At 42.3% G+C, this 20,159-nt stretch overlaps 1 protein-coding gene across 4 annotated transcripts; it reads right to left on the bottom strand.

The window, feature by feature from the left end:
* Positions 1-1,670: 1,670 nt before the first annotated feature.
* On the bottom strand, positions 1,671-19,325 carry AKIRIN2 (akirin 2). 4 transcript variants are annotated; one of them, XM_074581200.1, is made up of 5 exons: positions 18,636-19,325; positions 7,309-7,452; positions 6,572-6,721; positions 2,683-2,754; positions 1,671-2,353 (listed from the first exon to the last, which is right to left on the bottom strand). In XM_074581200.1, the coding sequence occupies exons 1-5, from the start codon at positions 18,838-18,840 to the stop codon at positions 2,343-2,345; spliced, it is 582 nt and encodes a 193-aa protein (XP_074437301.1). In that variant the 5' UTR covers positions 18,841-19,325; the 3' UTR covers positions 1,671-2,342. The 4 variants fall into 4 exon arrangements, 2 of the variants coding, with proteins under 2 accessions (XP_074437301.1, XP_074437302.1); XM_074581201.1 differs by having other exon boundaries at positions 6,572-6,706; XR_012586307.1 differs by lacking the exon at positions 1,671-2,353 and adding an exon at positions 3,637-3,830 and having other exon boundaries at positions 2,698-2,754; positions 6,572-6,706; positions 18,636-18,992.
* Positions 19,326-20,159: the final 834 nt, after the last annotated feature.

Here is a 20,159-nt window from a genome sequence, read left to right as displayed (position 1 = left end):
TCAAGCAGCCAGCCATTTTCCTGCTCAAGAGTAAGTCACCTGTTAGAACAAGCCTTTCATGTGAAATTCATCACATCAGATATTGGCACTGAGAGTAGGAAAAGGAGCCAGTTTGAAGTCCAAGACAGAACAAGCAGCAGGTTAAAAACCGAAAAATTTCAAAGAATGCAACCTTGTTTTCAAAGTGGGCACAAATTAAGCATACCACAGCTGTGATGCATAAGCACCCATGGTGGCATTATATTTCATCTACCAGAAGACTGCTTATTATGCATTAACTTGGAGCAGCACAGGAGTTGCTGGGTGCTAACATGACATCACTTCTTATTTATAACAACTCTTAATATCCCAAAGGAAAAGATAAGCAGAGACAATCACAGTGGCTGGTATCTTAACTCTACTCCCATCTCAAATTATCAGTTAGGCATACATGCATTTCTATCAAGTCAGAACAATGATTTTTTTAGAGCACAGGAGATACAGGAAACGTATCAGGATGCTGGAATTTGGGTAGTGGTCCACCTAGAAGCTGTAGTTTTCCTACCCTGGGCAAATTAACAATAAAATGAGGTCAAAAAATGAGGAGCAGGCAGGAGAGGGACTGAGAACCCTGAGGCAATCAACAGAAATTACAGCCCCTGATAGTTTTAGCTTCAGTAGCAGGAGACTCAAGACTGGAGTCTGGAGATTTCCCATTTCCAAGATTCTGAAAATATAGTAAAAAGAATCCAAATATTTGGGTAAGATGGGTTTCAGGAAAGTGAGCAGCAAATAATCTGATACTGTGGCAATGTACCTAATTCTGAACTTGCCACCTCACTTCTAAGTGAATAAAAGTTCACTAAGAGCTAGAGCTCATCACATGCCTTCTCTGAAATCTTAAGCATCAGCATGAGCCCATTAATGCACGTATTTACTAGCTGAAGTTTCAATTACCTTTCATCTAAAACTCTCCCATTAATTTGAAATGGTACAAAGACCTATTACACAACAGACTTCCACTTAACCAGAAGTGGACAGTAAGTTAGAGAAGGCAACAGTTCACAATCAAAGGATTACTCTGAAACTACTTTAAAGTCCCCAAAGCAGATAACCCCAGTCACTTGCTAAGCACCACTTCTACCCCACAGCACACAGACCTGGACTTGCCACGTAGAAAATTTTCAGTGATCCACACCGAGCCCCAGAACGGCACAGCCAGCAGCAGCCAGCACTGACACCGCAGTCTGGAAACAGCTAAATGCATCCAACAACAAACTCCTCAACCCCGAACATGAAGATTGCACACCTTTAGCTCTTCCAATACCTACACAGTTCCAGCTTGTGGGGCAAGCACCTGCTCTATCTTATGAACAGATTTCCTTTGACGTATCATTTAAATCTGAAGGGGCATGAGCACAACTGTTTGAGTCAGCTGCAGTGAGTTAAATCAAGAGTTACTTGTCAGTTCTGTAATAAACATGCTGCCACAACAGCAAACAATACAGACAATCTAAGGAAGATTTCTCCGCCTCTGAAGAATCACCTGAGATTTTTGTCTACCTCCCTCTCCTGATCTAAAATTCTGACCCACCCACTATTGCTAGTAAATGAAGTTTTCATTTAAACACTCAGATTTAAGTTTATTCGTACACAGCAAAAGTTCCACCTGCATATTAAAAACAAACAGATTAGAAGTAAATGTTTTATTCTTCCAACTAAATTCCAGTACTACAAGGGCAGTAAAACAATGATACACTGAAAAATTGCAGCAATAAACATTTGTTAAAGACTGATAGAATAAATAAAAACTACAAAAATGAGAAATCATATAAACCCATTCTTAACCCCCAAAAAAGTCATGGAATACAGAAATGCCCTCCTTCACTATTTCACAGGCAGTACTGTGGGCTATTTGCTTAAAATTGTCCTGGGATTACATTCTAACTTAACTGTGATTACAGCTTTGTTGTAGTGCACAGTTATGAAAACCACACTAACTTCAGTCAGAAGTGTCATTCTACATTTTTATTTACACAACCAGTGAAGGGCAACTTCTAGAACACCAGCTTTAATCCTTTACTTTTTCAAACTTATTAACATAAGAAGCCAAATTGTAATGATACAGCAAATGAGGCCACTGGTATTGTTACAGGTAGCAAAGGTCCACATCCAGGTGGTACTGACATCAGGGAGCACTCCAAAACCAGTTGCTGCATAAGAGTGGTTGCCACTGACAAAAGCTTGAAATAACCTGTGTTCACAGGGGGAAAAAATATGGCATTGCTGCAAGTCTTTACTGGGACGGCTTGCAACAATAAAACAGGGTGTATAGGGCAGCCCACATATGCAGAAAGTGTGATTCATGAAACATCTGGAAAAAAAAATAAAAACAAACAAGAATTAATGATGGAGTTAACAAATGCCAGCCCTATCACAAACCTGTTATGGCAATATCAAAATCTGCTTCAGAAATAAAAACCCAGCATGTTACGGGAGACAGTTTTAAATGTTTTAAACAAAAGCTGCATTTTTTCTCATATCTTCCTTTCAACCTTGGTCTTCCCTATTGCCCGTTTAAAAGTATTATAACTTGGGGCCTAGCTGAAGCTTAACAACAAACAATGGCCACTTAAATTATTGAACATTTAGTAATTTAACACTGCTACAGGAACACAGGAACCAGCAGAAACAGATACTCACAACTGGCAGGCTGTTCTCCATATCGTCGCATGATCTGATCATGCGTGAACTTCACAAATGCGTCGTATTGTTCTGCAAGCATGAAGCATTAGAAGTGTGAGTATATTAAGTTTAACTCAAGCTGAAAAATATTCAAGGCTACTTTTTTAATACATACGAATCATATAAATTAAAACACACATCCACTAACAGTAGTTTTAAGTGACTTCACACAGTTCATCGCTGCCGTTTCCTTTTCATCCCCAAGAACAACAATGCAGCACATGTCCCCTTAATTAAGACTTTCCCTTACAAACTTCTGTAATGGGAAAGACGGTAATATGCTCAAAGAGAATTATGCTGCACATCCACAAAGACCTCAATATACCTAACACCTGGCTAAGCATCAGACACTGTATTTTGAAGCAATCAAGCGTGCCCATTTCACAGATCCATAACGGGGGCAGAGTGGTTAAGCAAACGTGGCATTAAGGTCAGTGCTAGGGTTGGAAACATAACCTCCCTCTGCTCCTATCACTACCAGATGCAAGGAAATTAATTTAATGAAATGGAAACACAGAAAAGTGGGACACAAGAAAGGGACTTGCTACGGAGTTAGAAATTCTTTTTGGTGACCACCAGAAAATCAAAAGCAAATGACAAACTAAAAGGATGAAATGCTAAGTGACTAACACTTGACTAATTCCAATCACGAAAGTAGCCACAATAGGAGATATAGAGTTGATTGTGGACTTCATGAAAACAGCTACTGCGTAATCTGAAATGAAATTTAGATATCAAATGTATTAATATTGGCTTTGAACTAAGCATTGTTCTTTCCCAGAAAGATTATTCTTTCTATACACACATACATACAAGTACATTCGCAATATTTTATTCAGTTTTAATATTGCACTCATCAGCAGGATATCACCTTTCAGAATTAGGAAATTGAACAAGGAGAGTAATATCTACCAGATGCCGCTCCTCTCCATTCCCCTTCCTCCCTTGTGGAAAAATACATGTGCAGCAATGTGGGGTGTTCTGAGAAAAGGGCAAGGTCAAAGAAGGCAATCTTCAACCAAAAATGCAGTTAGATTTGTAGTGGTTCCTAGTCCCACAGGTTTGCCCCATTAAAGTCCCCATCCTCTTGCAGGGATGAGCTTCACCTTTGAAGTAAACAGGGTATCAGTAATCAGCAAGTAGTGCAGCAGCAGCCCAACGTACGGACCTGACCCAACGATCTAAGGACATTCATCCCTGACTGAAGGGCCCCAGGGTCACGGCAGCCAGTTCCCCTCTGCCCACAAGCGGGACCTCTGTTTCACTGCAGTTCTGACTGATGGCTTTTCATCAGCCACGCAAGGATCTTGGCCAAACAACAAAATAACACAAAGAGCAGATTGAAGGATCTGTTGCCCAGAAACCATTTCCAAAAATAACAGCAACTAGAACTTTTCCTAAAAGTATGCATTAAAAGCCAGAAACCAACTTGCAAGCTTGCTTTCTTCTGTAAAGGTTTAAGTCAACATACACAGCTACGCTGTAGCATTATCTTTGTTAAAATTATGGCTTTGGAAATTTAAAGAATCCACGGTTACCAAACATCTCCTTTCCTGTGGCATTCAGATTGGGAAAGTTAAGCAATCCAAAGGTAAGGGCAACCTACAGGGAACTGCTTGAAAATTGTAAGTGAACACTGGTAAAGATACTTATACCACTGACATCCTGTATCATACGTGTTCTAAGTAGCTATTTTTAAGTCAAAAGGTGACTAAAGGCCACAAATACAAATATGATTACTATACTCTACAACTTGACTTTTAGTATAAAAACCTGGTTTTCACACACAGATTCTAGAAAGCCTTTCACACTGAAGTTTCCCTTAACCCCTTACACTCCTCCTCTGGTTTAAAATCTGCAAAGGATCTTGCAAACCCAAGTTTATGCTACACAGCGGTTTCAGGTAACAAAGACAGGAGGGGAAATCAGGGCATGACAGTGATCCGAGTTTTCCATTTATCAAACACTCACTCTGCATGAAAGGCAACTCTGCTCACAAAGAACATGGGAGAGGAAAAAAAAAGGCAGTATCTGGCTAACTACCTACAAGAAAACTGTGATTCAGAACAGAATGAGGAAAATATCTGAGATCCAAACATTCAGTTAAGTCACTTGAAAGGAGCTATTCAACTGAGATCTATTACAGAATTTCCAGTTACATTTCCATTGACTTCACTAGTTTATAAGAGTGAGTATCACCTTACTGTACTAAGTTTAGAAAAAGATATAATCATTCTGTCAGTAGAAAAATATAAATGTCCTTCTATGTAAGGAACTTCTAGATTCTTTTCAGTCTCTTTCTAAATTCCCATGTAACACTGAAAATTTATTATTGGCTTGATATATGGGATGCAGTAACATGGTCTTTCTAATAGCTCTTTTGGTCACCACCATCGTAAGAACAAGTAAACTTAACTCATCTCTCACTGTCAACCACAACCCACTAAACAGAAACCCCCCCTCTCCCTTCCCAAAACCAAAAAATTTTCTCTTCGGAATTGACAGATGGAGTACACATAAGGAACTTGCCAGAGCGGCTTCTGCTGTAAAGAACTACAAGTTTGTACTCGGAAAGTGTCTAGAGCAAAGGTAAACATATCTGGTCTTCAAATGGTTATTATGATCACTGCTAACTGAAACGCATTCAAGAGAATGCAAGAAATGACCCAATTCCTAACATAAATAAATTAGAAGAAAAAAGCTCTGGAGTCCTAATTCATCAGTCTGAAGCGGGTTAAAAAGAAAAATGCAGAAACAGAACATTAGGCCCAAAGCAACAGAAGTACTTAGGGCTCTAGTTATAGTTGTAAATAGATGTAGACTTAATGGGGACTCAGAACTATGGTCATTTCTTACATAGCAATGGCAGATCAGCAACCACAGAACATGAACAGAGAGGCTCAGGTGCAGAGACAATACTGTCACAGGCAACCCACAAGCCTGACACGAGCAGTCTGGTGACTTTCGGCACGGGCATGCCTGTAGAAGGTTTTATTCCCACACTTGAAGAGATCTACAAACTTCAATTCTGATGTGTTTCCAGGGGGGAAGCAGAACAACCGTGGGTACTCAAAAGCAGGTTTGCTGCCAAAGAGTGAGCTCAGATGTTCGTTATCATCACACTAAATATTAAATTAGACACTGAATCATACTGTGAAGGCACCTACCTCTGAATGGAATAGAATTTAGATGCTCAAATGCTAGCAAGATGCTTAGAAGTAGCGAACTTCAACAATTAAAGGTCATATTTACAATGCTGACATTAACATGATCCTTATGAAAAAGTAAGTTGGCATAAGGTGCCAAAAGTATCAGCCGAATGATGTGAAATACAACAATTCAAGACAGAGCATCAGAAATGCAGCTAAACTACTGACACTCAGGCAGACACCAAATACTGCTGGCAGCAGCGTAATGGTAAGTACTGGGATAGAAAGGGAAATCTTAGGTACTGTCTTCTTGCCAAACTCCAGAAAAAGGAAGTCAGTTCCCAAGCAGGAAAAAAAACCATCCTTCACAAAGAGCTCTTAAGCCAGTAGAATAGAAAGCCTTTCTGGCAAAAACCGAGGAGGAAATGATCAATTCAAACATGATAGCAAGAGAAAGTTCTATCTGAAATAAAACCACTGTTTCCATTGATTAGTAATACCCAGGAGTCATAGTTTCTATACAAGGCAGCATGGAAGAAAAGAACCTATCAAAGAGACTACACATCATTTTTTCTGTTCTGTATGCAATCTCATTACTTAATCAGATTAGGTCAGAAAAAAACAGCATAACGCAAAAACAAGAAAAAGGTTTAAGTTTTCGAACTCATTCTAACACATTATTTTGAACTATAATATACCTGCAAGTTTTGTGGTCAAAATTTCTTCATACTCTTCACGGATTTTCTCTTCACGTTCTTTCAGCAAACGTTCACAGATCATTCCAACTTGTCTGAGAGTAAACAGCGGCTGTTCTTTTTTCAATGGTGATGATGCTGCAGATGAAGTACCTAAGATTAAATATTTGGGCATAGCAATTTAAACTTACAAGTAGTTCAGAACCATTTTTATCAACAGTTTTCTTCACATCTTTTACATTAAAGGAACTTCACAGAACACTTGGAGAAGTCTTTCTCTGCCACGTGAACACTTCTAATTACCATTAAAGTAAAACTGAACACTCAAAAGGAAGACATCTACAATGGACAATACACATGGCTTTCAAAACATGAAGAGTGTTACACAAACCCTGTGAATATCATTTACATGGCAGTTGCCATTTACAAATTTAAGCTTCTATTTTATGTAAAAATTACAGTACAGTATATTTTTGCAAAGACAGCTGCTTTGCAAAAGCCTATTACAGTATCAGTGTCAGGGTATGCAGGATGCTCTCTTGAAAACAATGCAAGCTTTGTACCCTACTGATTTTCAAGATGAGAAGCTACAATCTTCCAGATCAATGCTAGTATTGCCAAAAAAACCCCAACAGTAACTGGTGAGAAGGTGCCATAAACCAGCAGATAACTAGGGAAAATTATTTATGCAAACAGAGGCTTAAGAACACATAGTAGAATTACACAGAATTTTGGGGTACCTGGCAAAGCTGGTCCAGTAAGAAGAAATGCATGTGGCTGTGCATCAGTAGAACAACAAGGATCTGTCTGCTGGAAGCTATTTTCTAAGTGTCTCCTCTTCTGCATGCGTTTGTACTCCTGTTTTATGTTGTACAGAATTTGTTCTAAAAGAAAAACAGTAAGAAAATTAAGCCTAAGATAATTACATTTCAGTATTTCACTTAACTTTATTTCCACTCAAACTCCAAACACTGTAGATAATTAACAGATGATAAAGGTAGACTCTTAAAACATGGCCTGCAAAACCCACCATGTTTTACCTAAGAGACATACAGTGAAACTAATTAAATGAAAGGTAACTCCAGATTGTTTTCCCCAAAACACTAGCAAAAATGTTGTTAATTAAGGTCAAGTATTGGTGACAAAGTACTGCTAAAAAAGAATAAAGAGCAGAAGGTTAAAACTTTGGAACTATCAACCATACAATATGCGTATATAAAAATTAGGCTGCAGAACTTCTACTAGTATTCATAATCTTCCTCTCATACATTTAATTTGCAATCATCATTCTCCGCCAGACAATGTTTATCTTTCATTTAGTCAAGGGTAACAAAAGACTCCAGAATAAAACAAGTACATGAAATACCATCCCTCTCTGTATAGTTACTGCTATATAGGCAAGGTGGAGAGGAAAACACAATTTAGACAGAATATGCATATAGCAACTAATGCTTACAATCTCAAAGAATTGGAAACCAAAAAACAAAATACAAAAGCCTTCCACACATTATTGACAGCGTCAGATCTAGCTAAATAAACACAATGGATGGATCAATAGCCTCTATGGCAATACTTAGTTCAGAATTGATTGCACTGAATAAAATGTTGCAAACGCTTTCAAAAATCTCATTTCCATTGTAGAATTACAAGGAAAGAAGTAATCCTTGCAAGGAAACTATCAATCCTGCATGCCTTCTCCCTGAAATTCCATATACCAAAAGCCTCCCAAGTACAACAGCACCTTAATTGCATATGCTCTGAAAATGTATAATATTAAAGAAAAAAAAAGCCATTTTCTATTTTTATGGGAGACTTTCACAGAAAGAGACTTCAAAGACTCCCTCTTTATGAGAATTCTTACTTTCAAATGCATTTAAAAAAAAATTCCCTAAAGTATCAGCTTCTACTGAGACCTCTAGACTTTTGGCAAAGACAGGTTTCCAAAGCTCAGATACATACAAATCAATGCGATCATGTCAGAGCTGCAAAGGACTCCACTCAACTCAGTACCTTACTACTTCTGTTTGGCATTTTGCCAATACAGTACCATGAAAACTCAATTAATTTTCAAGTTTGTAAACAGTAAGCTATTGAGGTTCCTTATTTGAACATTTTCTAGTAAGCAACCATGTGAAGCAACTAACTTCAGCTACCAGCTTATTCAGTCGGTAGCTGAAGCCTATGCTAGACCAAGCAGAAATAAACATTTGCCAATTCCTAGTTCAGAGGTTTAACTATTGCAGTGATTCTTCAATTCCATAAATCAGTCTGGGAGCTTCCAACTCATAAAAAGAGTGTTTCTAGTGAACAGGAATGCCAGCATTTTCAGCAAAAGAGTTTCTTGTTTGGATTTTGTCCATTGATGAAGGCGTTGCAGTTTAAACCTTTTCAGTCCCATGGCCACAGTGCTTGTACAATTTTCAGCTCCCTAAAGGGTGACCGGTAACTTGGCTCAAAGAAGCAGCAAATGCAGGAGACATAATAAAGAAGCACAGTAGGGAAACGAAGAGAAGGAAACTATGAGAAAGTGGCAAAAAAAGTACTCAAGGGTGGCTGGAGGATTCATACTTTTTTTGTAGGGCAAGATCCATACTACACTCCAGAAATACATAAATCAGGTTAAACCAAGATGCAGTCAGGCTTCCAAAATTAAACAGAATCCCATACAGAATTTGTCACGTGCATGCAAACTGCATCAGTCAGAAAATGGTCCTGCAACATTTTTACTCAATAGCATTATGGTGGTAAAACCATACTTTTTCTCAGAACCAAGTGCTGTTCTAGCTAAAGCAATACTGGGTAATTTTGAGTGGGAACCAAATTAACTCGTAACATCTGTCCTAAAGCCTGTCTACACTATGAGAAATGTGACTGCAAACATTCACACTGTATTTACATTAACTGAAGAATGTAACAGATCGCATGCATCCTTCACTATGACTACTTTGTCCTGCGCATACTTTCCGAATTATGCATGAACTGCAAAAACATCAGCAAAATTTCAGGTGTGACAACTTTGATAAAAATCTTCTCTACAGCTCTCCTTTCCATTATCTTTTTGCAGAAACATCCTCAAACCACATAAATCACCAAAATCATTAAGGGGGGGAAAAAATTAAACAGACTGGTTACTGGATAAAACTCCAAGGGTTAAAACAACCATCAGCCAGGTTTTCTCCAGCTGTAACAACTTCTGAAAATTAAATAGGGAAAAATTAAGAGAAAATGTTAAAACACCAGCCAGAATAGAAGGAGCAAATGCAACATACAGGGGAGGGGGGTGGGGAGGGACACACAACAGGGAAGGTAGGCGGAGAAATCAGGTAATGACTTTGGAAAACAGTAACAACTGAGATAGAAAATTAAGATCTGTGCACCAAGGATACATGATTCTATTCCAAATTATATTGAATTGTGGACACAGAAGTCTCAATGATACTACAGTAATTTCATCTGCTTCTAACCTAGCAACACTTTTTAACTTGCAATCCGAAAACCTTGCTCTGAAAATCAAAAATCTGAAGAAATGCCACTGACGGATACATTGGGAGATCCCCGTCCTGAGAAAACCACTTTGACAGTCTGCATACTACAACTTCAGGAAAAGCTGTAAAACTAAGCAGAGCGGGATGGAGGAGGGGACTACTTAAACATGACAGTACACTGTCTACATTGCAAACAGCCACCAAGAGAAAAAAGCCTGAGATCTGCAATCCTGACTGAACACTACTTGAGCATGTACATAATCTGATTTCGTAAATGGTGTTTCTCTATTTAGTCTGACTTAAGAGATTTAAGGCACTATTGCTCAGTACAGGGAACTGGACGAGAGCTCTACTCAGCACTGTGCTGCTAGTAGGCAAGATGACTGCGAGAATGACTCATCTCGTACTTCCCGATCTCCACCATTTGTGAAACAGAGATTAATAGTCAAGAAACACAAGTTTAACACAGCATCGAACTATTCAACGACTTCTCACATGAATGATCAGACTGGTCTCAAATTAAGCAGGCACATTTTTGCAGCAAAGCAGCAAAGACTGAGGAGACATTTGTATTAACATACAGTGACATAAAATCTATGCCTTTAAACAAAACTACTTCACTGTGAAGTGAAATGTAAGCTTGCAAATATTTATGACTCATTTTAAATGAAAACCTGAATACCAAATTGAATTATTTTCTCTCCTTTTTTTAAAACAATCTAGGAGAGTAAGGAAAGTTGTTAAAACGCACCAAGTTACTTCTTACAGTTTTGCTTAATAAATCCACAAAAATAAATCTGCTGATCAAACATTCCGTTCAAAACAGTTTTCATAGCATCTCAGCACTTGAAAGAGGCCATGAAATATTAAGGCAGTGCAAACCAGACAACTTTTGAACAACACCTATATTGCAGACATCTAACTGTAAAGCCCTTTAAAACTCTGTCCCAGTTAAACAAAAGCTTAAAGTTAGCAGATCTTGTTCTCCAACCTAATTTTGATTCCAGAAAACCTTCCTCACTTTTCAAGTTCAGTTTCTCAACTTCCTTTACTTCCAATTAGCTCTGACTATTCTCTCTGCAGATGACAACTGAATTAAAATGTACATTTAACTAGCATCAAACACAGGACAGCTTTTTTTATGTGTTCCTCAATGTGGAGGCCCAAACTGTCCTTTTCAACAACGACATGCATTTTAATTAACAATTTATTTTATATATAAAAATTTAGAATCTGAAAGCACACTCATTAAAGAAAACCTAATCTAAGTGAGCTTCTCTAAGACTTTAAAACTGAAGTGAGAACTTGAATCATGTATATTAGAACTCACTAGATGTTTAAAATAAAGACTTGCAGCCATTTTATAGGTGCTGAAGTTCAAATCAGACATTGTACGTCAGGCAATAATTTCATTTATGAGATGACAAAAGGAATATATTTAATATGATCAAACATACATCACTCTGGCCTATCCTCAGTTTCTTTTTAATTTCACTTCATCCCCTGTACTCAGTGTTTCCTAGAGGTTAGAGGTACCTCTGAAGGTACAGAGCTAGCTAACACCAGGCAGAGGTGCTGAAAGTGAAAATTAGGCTTGCTGAATTTAGGGTAGCAGCAAGAAAAAGCCACGCTGCCAACACACTGAAATGAATTAGTACTTCATAAATGACAAATTCAAGATGAGTCTAAATCCCAGCCAGTTATGCAAGACTGTATTATATGCCCCCTTCTGACCCTTCAGGTTCAAGGCTAAGATAAAGAATGACAAATGAAGATTGCTGCTGTCTCACAACTACTAAAGGCACAGGAGATTCAGTTAGATACACCTGAATGTAATGAAATGCACAGACACTCTTTTTTTTAATCTAGAGCTCTGTGTACTGAGAGCATAAAGTTGAGCACATATGTTCATGAAATACTGCATTAAGACGAAGGACAGCTTTCATGCCAGTCTTTTTCAGAATTTTTGAAATTATTTGGGGAACCAAAATTTCACGTTTCAGCTGCTTTCACACCCAATGAAGAGTGGATGAAACATGAAGGAGGCAATTCAGAATTCAAGTTTGACATCTGGAATATAATCTGTCACACTAATGGATTACAAAGCCAAATATTCATTTCCAAGGAGTGATGTCATCTTCTCACTTCCTTTATTCACGATAAAAAGGCAAGTTATTCTTTTTCAAAGTTCTGTCATCTAATTATTTCATCCTGACCTGTAATTACCTAGAAAATATGTACAAGGGAAACAGCAGTTCAACTTGAAAAGGTAACAAGGCAAACAATTATTTTCGCCATTTTAATAACTGCTTATCAATTATGAAGGTCCTGATTGTTTCCCCTGAAGGATTTTTTTCTTCTTCCTTTTTTGGAAGGGGGGTGTGATTTTTAAACTAGCAATCTCTCATCTCAGTTCCTGGCTTCTCTCATTTTGCTTAAGGCAACTTTGGCAAAATACATAGGAAGGTGACTCAATAGGCTGAAATCAGAGTAGCAGTTTTCCTGGCCTGAAATGGAACCTAAAGCTCAGGTTTCAGTTTGCAATGTCCCCATTCAACATATGTATTCAAACTTGAACCATGCCTGAGATTTCTTCTAAGTGAATCAATCAAATGCTATCCTGATGTCAACAGCACGCGTCTTCAGGGATTTCAGCTCCTGCAAAAGCAAAACTACTTTGCTGTCCTAGCTCAAATTCATAACATTTCCATTAGGCCATCACCCTTATTCAACATTTAGTTGATGCTACCGCGTTCCCAGTTTGGTCTCCCTACCAGACTACTGACACGCAACATTAATTTTAAGAAGCTAGCTTCCCCTAAGGGCAGTGCTGCAGCAGAGCAATGGGTAACAGTATTCTTCACATTTTATATCTACTTAACCAGGGAATCCACAGGCCCAGACAGAAATTAAAATAATCCAGATATTCCTCTTACTCTCTTGCTTTGGTCACCACAGACGTCAGTCACTCTAGTTATGTTTCTTAATTAGGCGTGGTCTGTGAGACTTCAGTAATAGCATGTATACTTTTGGAAATCATGCTCACCTCAGAGGAGCATGCTCTAAGCGCCAGAGAGAACAGTGGTAACGCATACATGGTGACACTTCACAGCCAGCGTCTATAGCTGCAGAAAGGACAGAAGCAGCTTGTAATGGACTCTGTGGCACAGAGCTGGCCACCTCATGAGATCCAATTACTCAAGGTCTCAGGTTGATGAAGGTTCTGGTTCTCCCACATATGCATTAGCTCATCCTGCAAATGTGTTATTTCAGGAAATCCCAGTTCTCCTGATCAAGGGGTTGAGGAATGAAAAATAAATCAAGCAATGCAAAATGTATTAGACACAGCAATTAGATCTTTCTCTTCACATAAAAAAATGTCACACCGCATTTATCAGACTTGCCACTGAAACAAAAAACTGCTTCAACATTTTATGACATCTACGACCAAGGATATTTAACATTTATAGCCACCACAGGCATCTGGATAGAAATTTCTCATATAAATTAAATTATCATGTCCAGATGCAGTCATTATGTGTTTTTTCTTTCTCTTTTTTTTTTTAAGGGGTGGGAATGTTTTGTTTTTTAAAATCCTAATGATTTCTGCAATACTGGCGCACAATGAAAAATTTGGCATCTTGACAAGATAATTTAGCAATAAATACACATGTGGATAAATGTTAACATAACAGAAATTAAGCAGAAAGAGATGCAGCACTACTGATACGTCACATTCCAAAGCCACTAGATTTGTTCATTTAAAAGGCAAACTCATACTTGGTCACTGTCTGACCAAGTTTCAGACAGAAGTAGTTAAGTTTGCTCAAGAGGGCAACCAAAAGGTCACAGGAGGACAGCCTATATAGGGAAGAGTAACACTTCTTCCTGTTCAAAAAGGTCAGTCATTTTCTTGCATTAACTTTGAAAATCTGTGTTAATTAGATCAATCTTTTTCCCCCAGATTATTCTGTTCAAGAAAAAGGTACACATTAAACACAAATTTATCTACCTGTAAAGAGTCCTTCATGAGAGGAGACTCTTAGAACCAACTCCATTTGCCATTTTAACTAGAGACATTTGCCATAAAACTTCCATTAGAGCAGCAATACCAATTATGCATACTCCTTACTAAATACTGCATATATTCAATAGTTGCCATATTCTGTCAAACATTTGACATTATCTCTGCTTGGATTTCAACCAGTGACCCGAGTTGAAGGACTGTTCTCAATAACCCCACCCACTACAATTTTTGGTTTGCAACATCAGTTAGTTGCTGGGGAAGTGCTGAGGCAGACGACTGTTTCAGAGGGAGGAAAAATTGCATGGGCAGATGCAAAAGTTTGTGGATTTTTAAGCGACTCCACAAACTTTTTAAATGCAACATTCTTTTTGATTCTACAAAGTTCCAGCTGCAAGTTAACAACTGATTTGGGGTCAGGAGCATGGAAGAAAGCTACTGATCTCAGTTTGTCTTCTCAGTTGCTATGTATCATGAATGAGGAGATTTAAATCCCTAAGGTCAACATTATCTCTGCCCGCCCCCCCCCCATTTCTTTGGAATGTATTTCCCACTGTAGCATCAGTCTCAGAAATATCCAGACACGCAGGCTTTCTAACACTAACCTGCCTTTGAATTTAAAAAGCAACGTAAACGTAGTTTATTCTTACACACACACACACCAAGAACATAATCTTTCATCAGGGCAAAGAAAACTGCAAATAAAGGTTCTAAAACATCCAGCAGAGAACAGAAAAAACTGCCACTGCTTCCTCCTTTCACCCTCTAGAATTCATTTAATAGCTTCAAAACAGGACAGTACCCTTAGGACTTCACAGGAAACCAAACATCTATAATGCATTATGTACAGGCATCCAGACTCAAGTGCAGTTATTCTGATCATACAGAACAGTCTCATTTATAGCTAGAACTTACATGAAAGTAAAACTCATCTGTAGTATTCAAGCAGTAGAAAGGAGCCACTCTTTCAAAATTGAACCTGTCTTACGCCAGGCAGATATGTTCTGCACTGCTTACAGTGAACGCAGCTTTAAAACATAATTCCAGACGCAAACAATCGTATCAAAAAATTAGCAAACATACTGAGCATATGCTCAAGCCAGTAAGCACAATTCAACAGAAAGTATAGATGGTAAAGCCACAATTAGAGTTTGGCTGCCAAATTCATTGAGAAACTGGAAGTGACCTAACAGCTGTTCAAATAACCACAAAATATTAAAACACTCTTGTGAGAGATAAATTTCATCTTGAATAAGCCTACCCTCTCTCCAACAGACATATTGTTTATTTGTCTATGACCACTCTATAAAGACAGCTGTTTTCTCATCTGACTGACCACCAGACTGTATTCTTAGTTCTCAGCACCCCCCTCAATCAATCCGTACTCTGCTTCCAGATAATTCATTTTTGAAATGATTAACCATGTGGTAAGAAGTTCTGGTGCTGATATAGTCTCCACTGGGTGAAGTTAAACACTACCAGGACAGAGGATCAGAGAGAAGAAAAATGCGTAAGTGTGAATAAATTATACTTAAAATAAAGTATCAGCATTAGATTTTATATCCGGAGCTCTGATTTCATATGACCATTTATTTTCATTAAACCAAATTCAGATAGACACTTTTTAAGTGCTGGAAACCTAAGCATCACAGTAACACGCTGAGAAAGCCATAAATGAAGTCAACTGAATTCTGGATATTGTTACTAAATTTCCCAATATAAAAACTGAACAAAATGGTTGGCTCAGCTGGGAATACTTTTAAAATCAGACTGGAATTCTTTTCACACACAGAGCAAGATTTATCTGACCCAAATGTAGACATAGACATCTACATCAGAAATAGTCATGCAAATTAATTTTACAGTCAATGGAAAGCAACACATATTTCTACAGCATACTTTGCCTCATCCTAAGGCACAGCTCTAGAATAAACCATCTGTTTCTTCCAACTGACTATCAAGAAAACCACAAATTATTAGGTCAGATGTACATTTACAAAATTACATGAGATGAACCGCACACAATCTTTCAAGTGGCCCCTTTAAAATGATAAGCTCTACTTGGTTTGCTGATGGTCAAAATTAAACATACCCAGTGTCATAAATTCAACTGAAAGTAAAAACTAAGCAAGCTGCTCAACAGTCACATTTGGACTAGCACTGCATAAAGATTTTTTTTCTTGTAACAGAAACCATAGAGGGAGCTTTTAAGCAAAACCCGTGGAAATGTGCACAATTTATAAATGATTCAAGTTTTGCTCAAGAGCATTCAAGTGCTGTAGGAGACATTTCGATTTACTGGCCTTCACTTTTCATTAGATTACACAAATGGCTTACATAAAACACACCCTTGTCAGTACAGAATCACCCTTTCACATGGATTACCACCTACACCTCTGATTTTCTCATAAGAAGATGAGGCCTGTATTTGCTCAACTTCAGAACCATTTTAGTTTTTAAGAGCTTCAGAATCACTAAGATAGGAGCTTAGGTATTACCTCAAATATTGCTATAGATTATCTCTGCTGAAAATTTTATTGATTTGTCTCCTTTCAGCAATACACATTTACTGGCCAGACAATATTTATATTAAATATTCATAACCTAAGCTCTCCAAATTCCAAAGAAAAAAGCAAAAAGAAATCCTTGCAATGAAGCAACATTTATCTTCTAAAATTAATCAAACAGATTCTGATTTTAAACATCTAGCTGAAAGTATACGTAATGCCTCACTGTACCAGGGAGTGCCATCCATCACAACGCTCATCCCAGACCGCTGACTCATTCAAGATCTTTTCCTAGAGGTGCAAAAAAATATCAAGGCACTGATGCCAAGTGTAAGTACTTTGTATGCCCTCTTATATATTTCCTCCATAGCAATTTTTTTTTATTTGATTAAAACCTGTGAAAAATATATTCCACTGTACAGTTTTCAGAACCAAGAATATTGAAACAAGGCACTGTCCTCCTACATGGAGGAGACGGCAATTTGAAAACACATTCAAACCTACTGCTTGGTAATACTAGCAGTAATCCGGGGCCAACTTTTGTACAAAAAGGGAGTACCAAACGCAACAGCAGAAGGAATTCAGCTGCAACAACTGCAGAGGGCTTTTTTTCCTGCACACAAAGGACACAGATCCATACCTCAGAGCTACAGCCACTCATGGCTGTGAGCTTAACCGTTCTTAAGTGCATTACTGGAAGCTACCCACTAGACTAACCGTACCAAGGGCCAATCAATCCTGCGTGCCCAGTCAAGACTCATTCCTTTCTTCTCTCCCTGCTCGCTGGTAAAACGAACTCGGTTCATTTCTAATTGACAACAATCACACAGGCAGACCTGGAGCTTTTAGGGCCACCGGTTGACTCATCTCTCACACGTTAAGAATGGAAAAGGGTTTCTCCTCCTCGCCCAACGTCCCCCAGACGAGGAAACTGCCCGATTCCATTTTATCTGCCCTAAAGGCAGCTCTCACCCTCGCACACAATCGCCTTCATCGCTCGGTTTTCCTACCAAACTTTAAGGATGCCACAGAATGGGTTACCCGGGACGGAGGCACCGCATTAAGGGCCTGGAAAGCGGAATCACCCCTTTGTTTTATCTGCTTTTGCCTTTTCCCACAGGCGTTTTGCGGGTGATTGATGACAGGCCGCGCTCCCGCCCTCCCCCCCTCCCTCCACCCCCCCCTTCCTCCCCGTCGTCGTGCCCCCCGCCCCCCCCCGCGATGTCTGAGCAACGGGAGGAGGTGCCGCCGCCTCGGCTCGGGCAACGCTCGACCCACCGATAATGGCTGCGGGGGATCGATGGCGGGGGGGGAGGAGGGGAGAGGTGGGGGGAAGCCCCCTCCGAGAGGGGCTCCGGCTGGCAGCGAGCCCCAGCCCCGCAGACACCACGGTCACACAGTGTGTCGTCGCCCCCCCCCCCCCCCCCCCCCGCCGCCCCCAACGTTTCCGCAGCCTGACTCGCCCCTGCGGCTCTCCTTGCCACATCCAGGCACTCACGGATAAAGGGGGGGGGAATAAAATCCTTCGTGCGCGACCCCGAGGCGAGGCAAGCCGGCCCCCCCCTTCCTTCGGCACCGGATCAAGCCTCCCCCACCAACGGCCCCCCCCCTTCAACCGCCGGCTCGGGTCCCCTTCTCCAGTCTCCCTCCCGCCCCACTCCGACCCCTTTCCTATGGCCACCCGCCCGCATCGGCTCAACCCGCCCCCCCCCTCCTTCCTCCCCGTCCCTCCTCCCCCTCTCCTGCTGCAAACGGCCATTTCTATTGTGTCTCCGCCGCGGCGGTGCCAAGCCGAGCAGGGATTGCCCCGGCCCCCGCCGCTGCCAGCCACACAGCCCGACAGAAAATGGCTGGAGAGGGACATGAGACCCACCCAACACTCCCCTCATCTCCCGCCACCACTCCCCGGTCGCCTTCCCGGCCCCTTGCCTCACGTACCCGCCGCCCCCCTCCCTCCCCGCCGATGTCTCCCCGCCGCCGCCCCGCACCCCCAATCTACTCTCCCCCCTTCACCAGGGGGCTGCCGGGCACGGCAGGGCCGCCTCCCTCACCTGTGGTGAGCCGGGACGACACCTCTCCGAAGGGCGAGGGCTCCATGCGCAGGTATTTCTGCGGGGAGGAGGCGGCGGCGAAGGAGGAGGAGGCGGCGGCCGAGGCCGGGGCTGACAATGGCGCACATCGCCTCCGCTTCGGGGACGCCGGGCTCAGCAGCGGGTCGAAATCCAGAGTCCTTTTCAAAGTGGCGCCGCAAGCCATAGCGCCGGGCGGCGGCCGGGCGGAGGAAGGGGGCTCGGAGCAAGGGGCAGGGGAGACGACGACGGCGGCGGCGGTGGTGGTGGTAGCAGCCGGCCCTGCCCAGAGGCGCCTTCCCCGCTGTCTGGGGCGGGCTGGGGGGGAGGGAAGGGAGGGCGGCAGGGAAAGGAGGGGGCAGCTGCGTCAGGGCCTCCGCCGCCTCCCCGTCGGCCTCTCTCTGGGGAGCGGCCCCGGCCCCCCCAGCGGCTCCGGCTCGGCCGGCTGGATCCCCGCTCTCGCCGCTCGCCCTGCCCTGGCTGGGCCAATTCCACCCGCGGCCGGTGGCGGGGCAAGAGCTGGGCCGAGGGGCGCGGGGCCGGGCCCGGCTACCCGGTGCGGGGCCGCCGATGACGAGCGATGGCGGCAGGGCCCGGGCGGCGGCAGCGGCGGCGCTTCCCTCTGTGACTCCCACACCAGCAATATGGCGTCAATAACAACGCCGCGGATTCAAAAACCAACCCTCCGCACTGCGCCTGCGTTCCTGGGGCGGTGGCGGCCGCGGAGGCTCAGGGGAATTGTGGTTTCACCGCCCTGGCCCCGCGGCTGGGCGGCGGGGCGCCCGCAGAGCACCCCGGGACTACGAATCCCGCCGTCCCCCGCGCCGGCCGCCCCGGCTTCCGGGTTCTGGTTTAAATCCCCCCTCGGAGGCTGCGGTGTGGGTTAAAGGACGATGCTGTGGTGGGGGACGGGTCCGCGGGGAGCGGGACTCAGTGCCCGGGCCCCGGCTTCCCTCAGCGCCGTCGGGGAGCGGCGCGGCCCTGGGGAAGGGTTGAGGGGGTTCCCGTCAGGTCCCGGGGACACAAAGGCGGGGAGAAGCCTGAGCTAGGCCCCGCGGCCTGGCCGGCTGCGGCCCGGGGCCTGCTGGTTCTGCGGGCGCCGAGCAGCTCCGCCGGCGGCCGTGTGTCCGCAGGGCGCTTGACTGTATGCGAAGGGAGGGCAAAGTGCGTTTAGTGGCCTCCGTGGCGAAGGCAGAGCAGGGAGCGTGCAGGAGCCAGAGGTACGAAGTGGGGTGGAGGTGACAGTTAAGGACATGCCAGAAAAGGCCCCGGCGATGCTGGGAGTTGTGTCTCGGTGTAACCGACTGATTTCCGCGCAGTTGCGTAAAGGGCTTTCTTGCTTAAGGAGGGCGGTGAGGGGAGAGGTTCAAAGAACTATAGCTGCTTGTGGGAAGAGCAGGGTTCTTTCCTGTTTGGCTTCCTGATTGAAATAAACTGTGTCGCAGTTCACCCCGGTGGAAAAGCTAACAGGGGTTTATAGGACCCAAATATAGGTAACTTCCAGCT

This window comes from Larus michahellis, chromosome 3 (assembly GCF_964199755.1).
Source record: "Larus michahellis chromosome 3, bLarMic1.1, whole genome shotgun sequence".
NCBI classification, from domain to species: Eukaryota; Metazoa; Chordata; class Aves; order Charadriiformes; family Laridae; genus Larus; species Larus michahellis.
The sequence above is the reverse complement of the archived record's forward strand: the minus strand, read 5'-3'. Positions and strand labels throughout refer to the sequence as shown.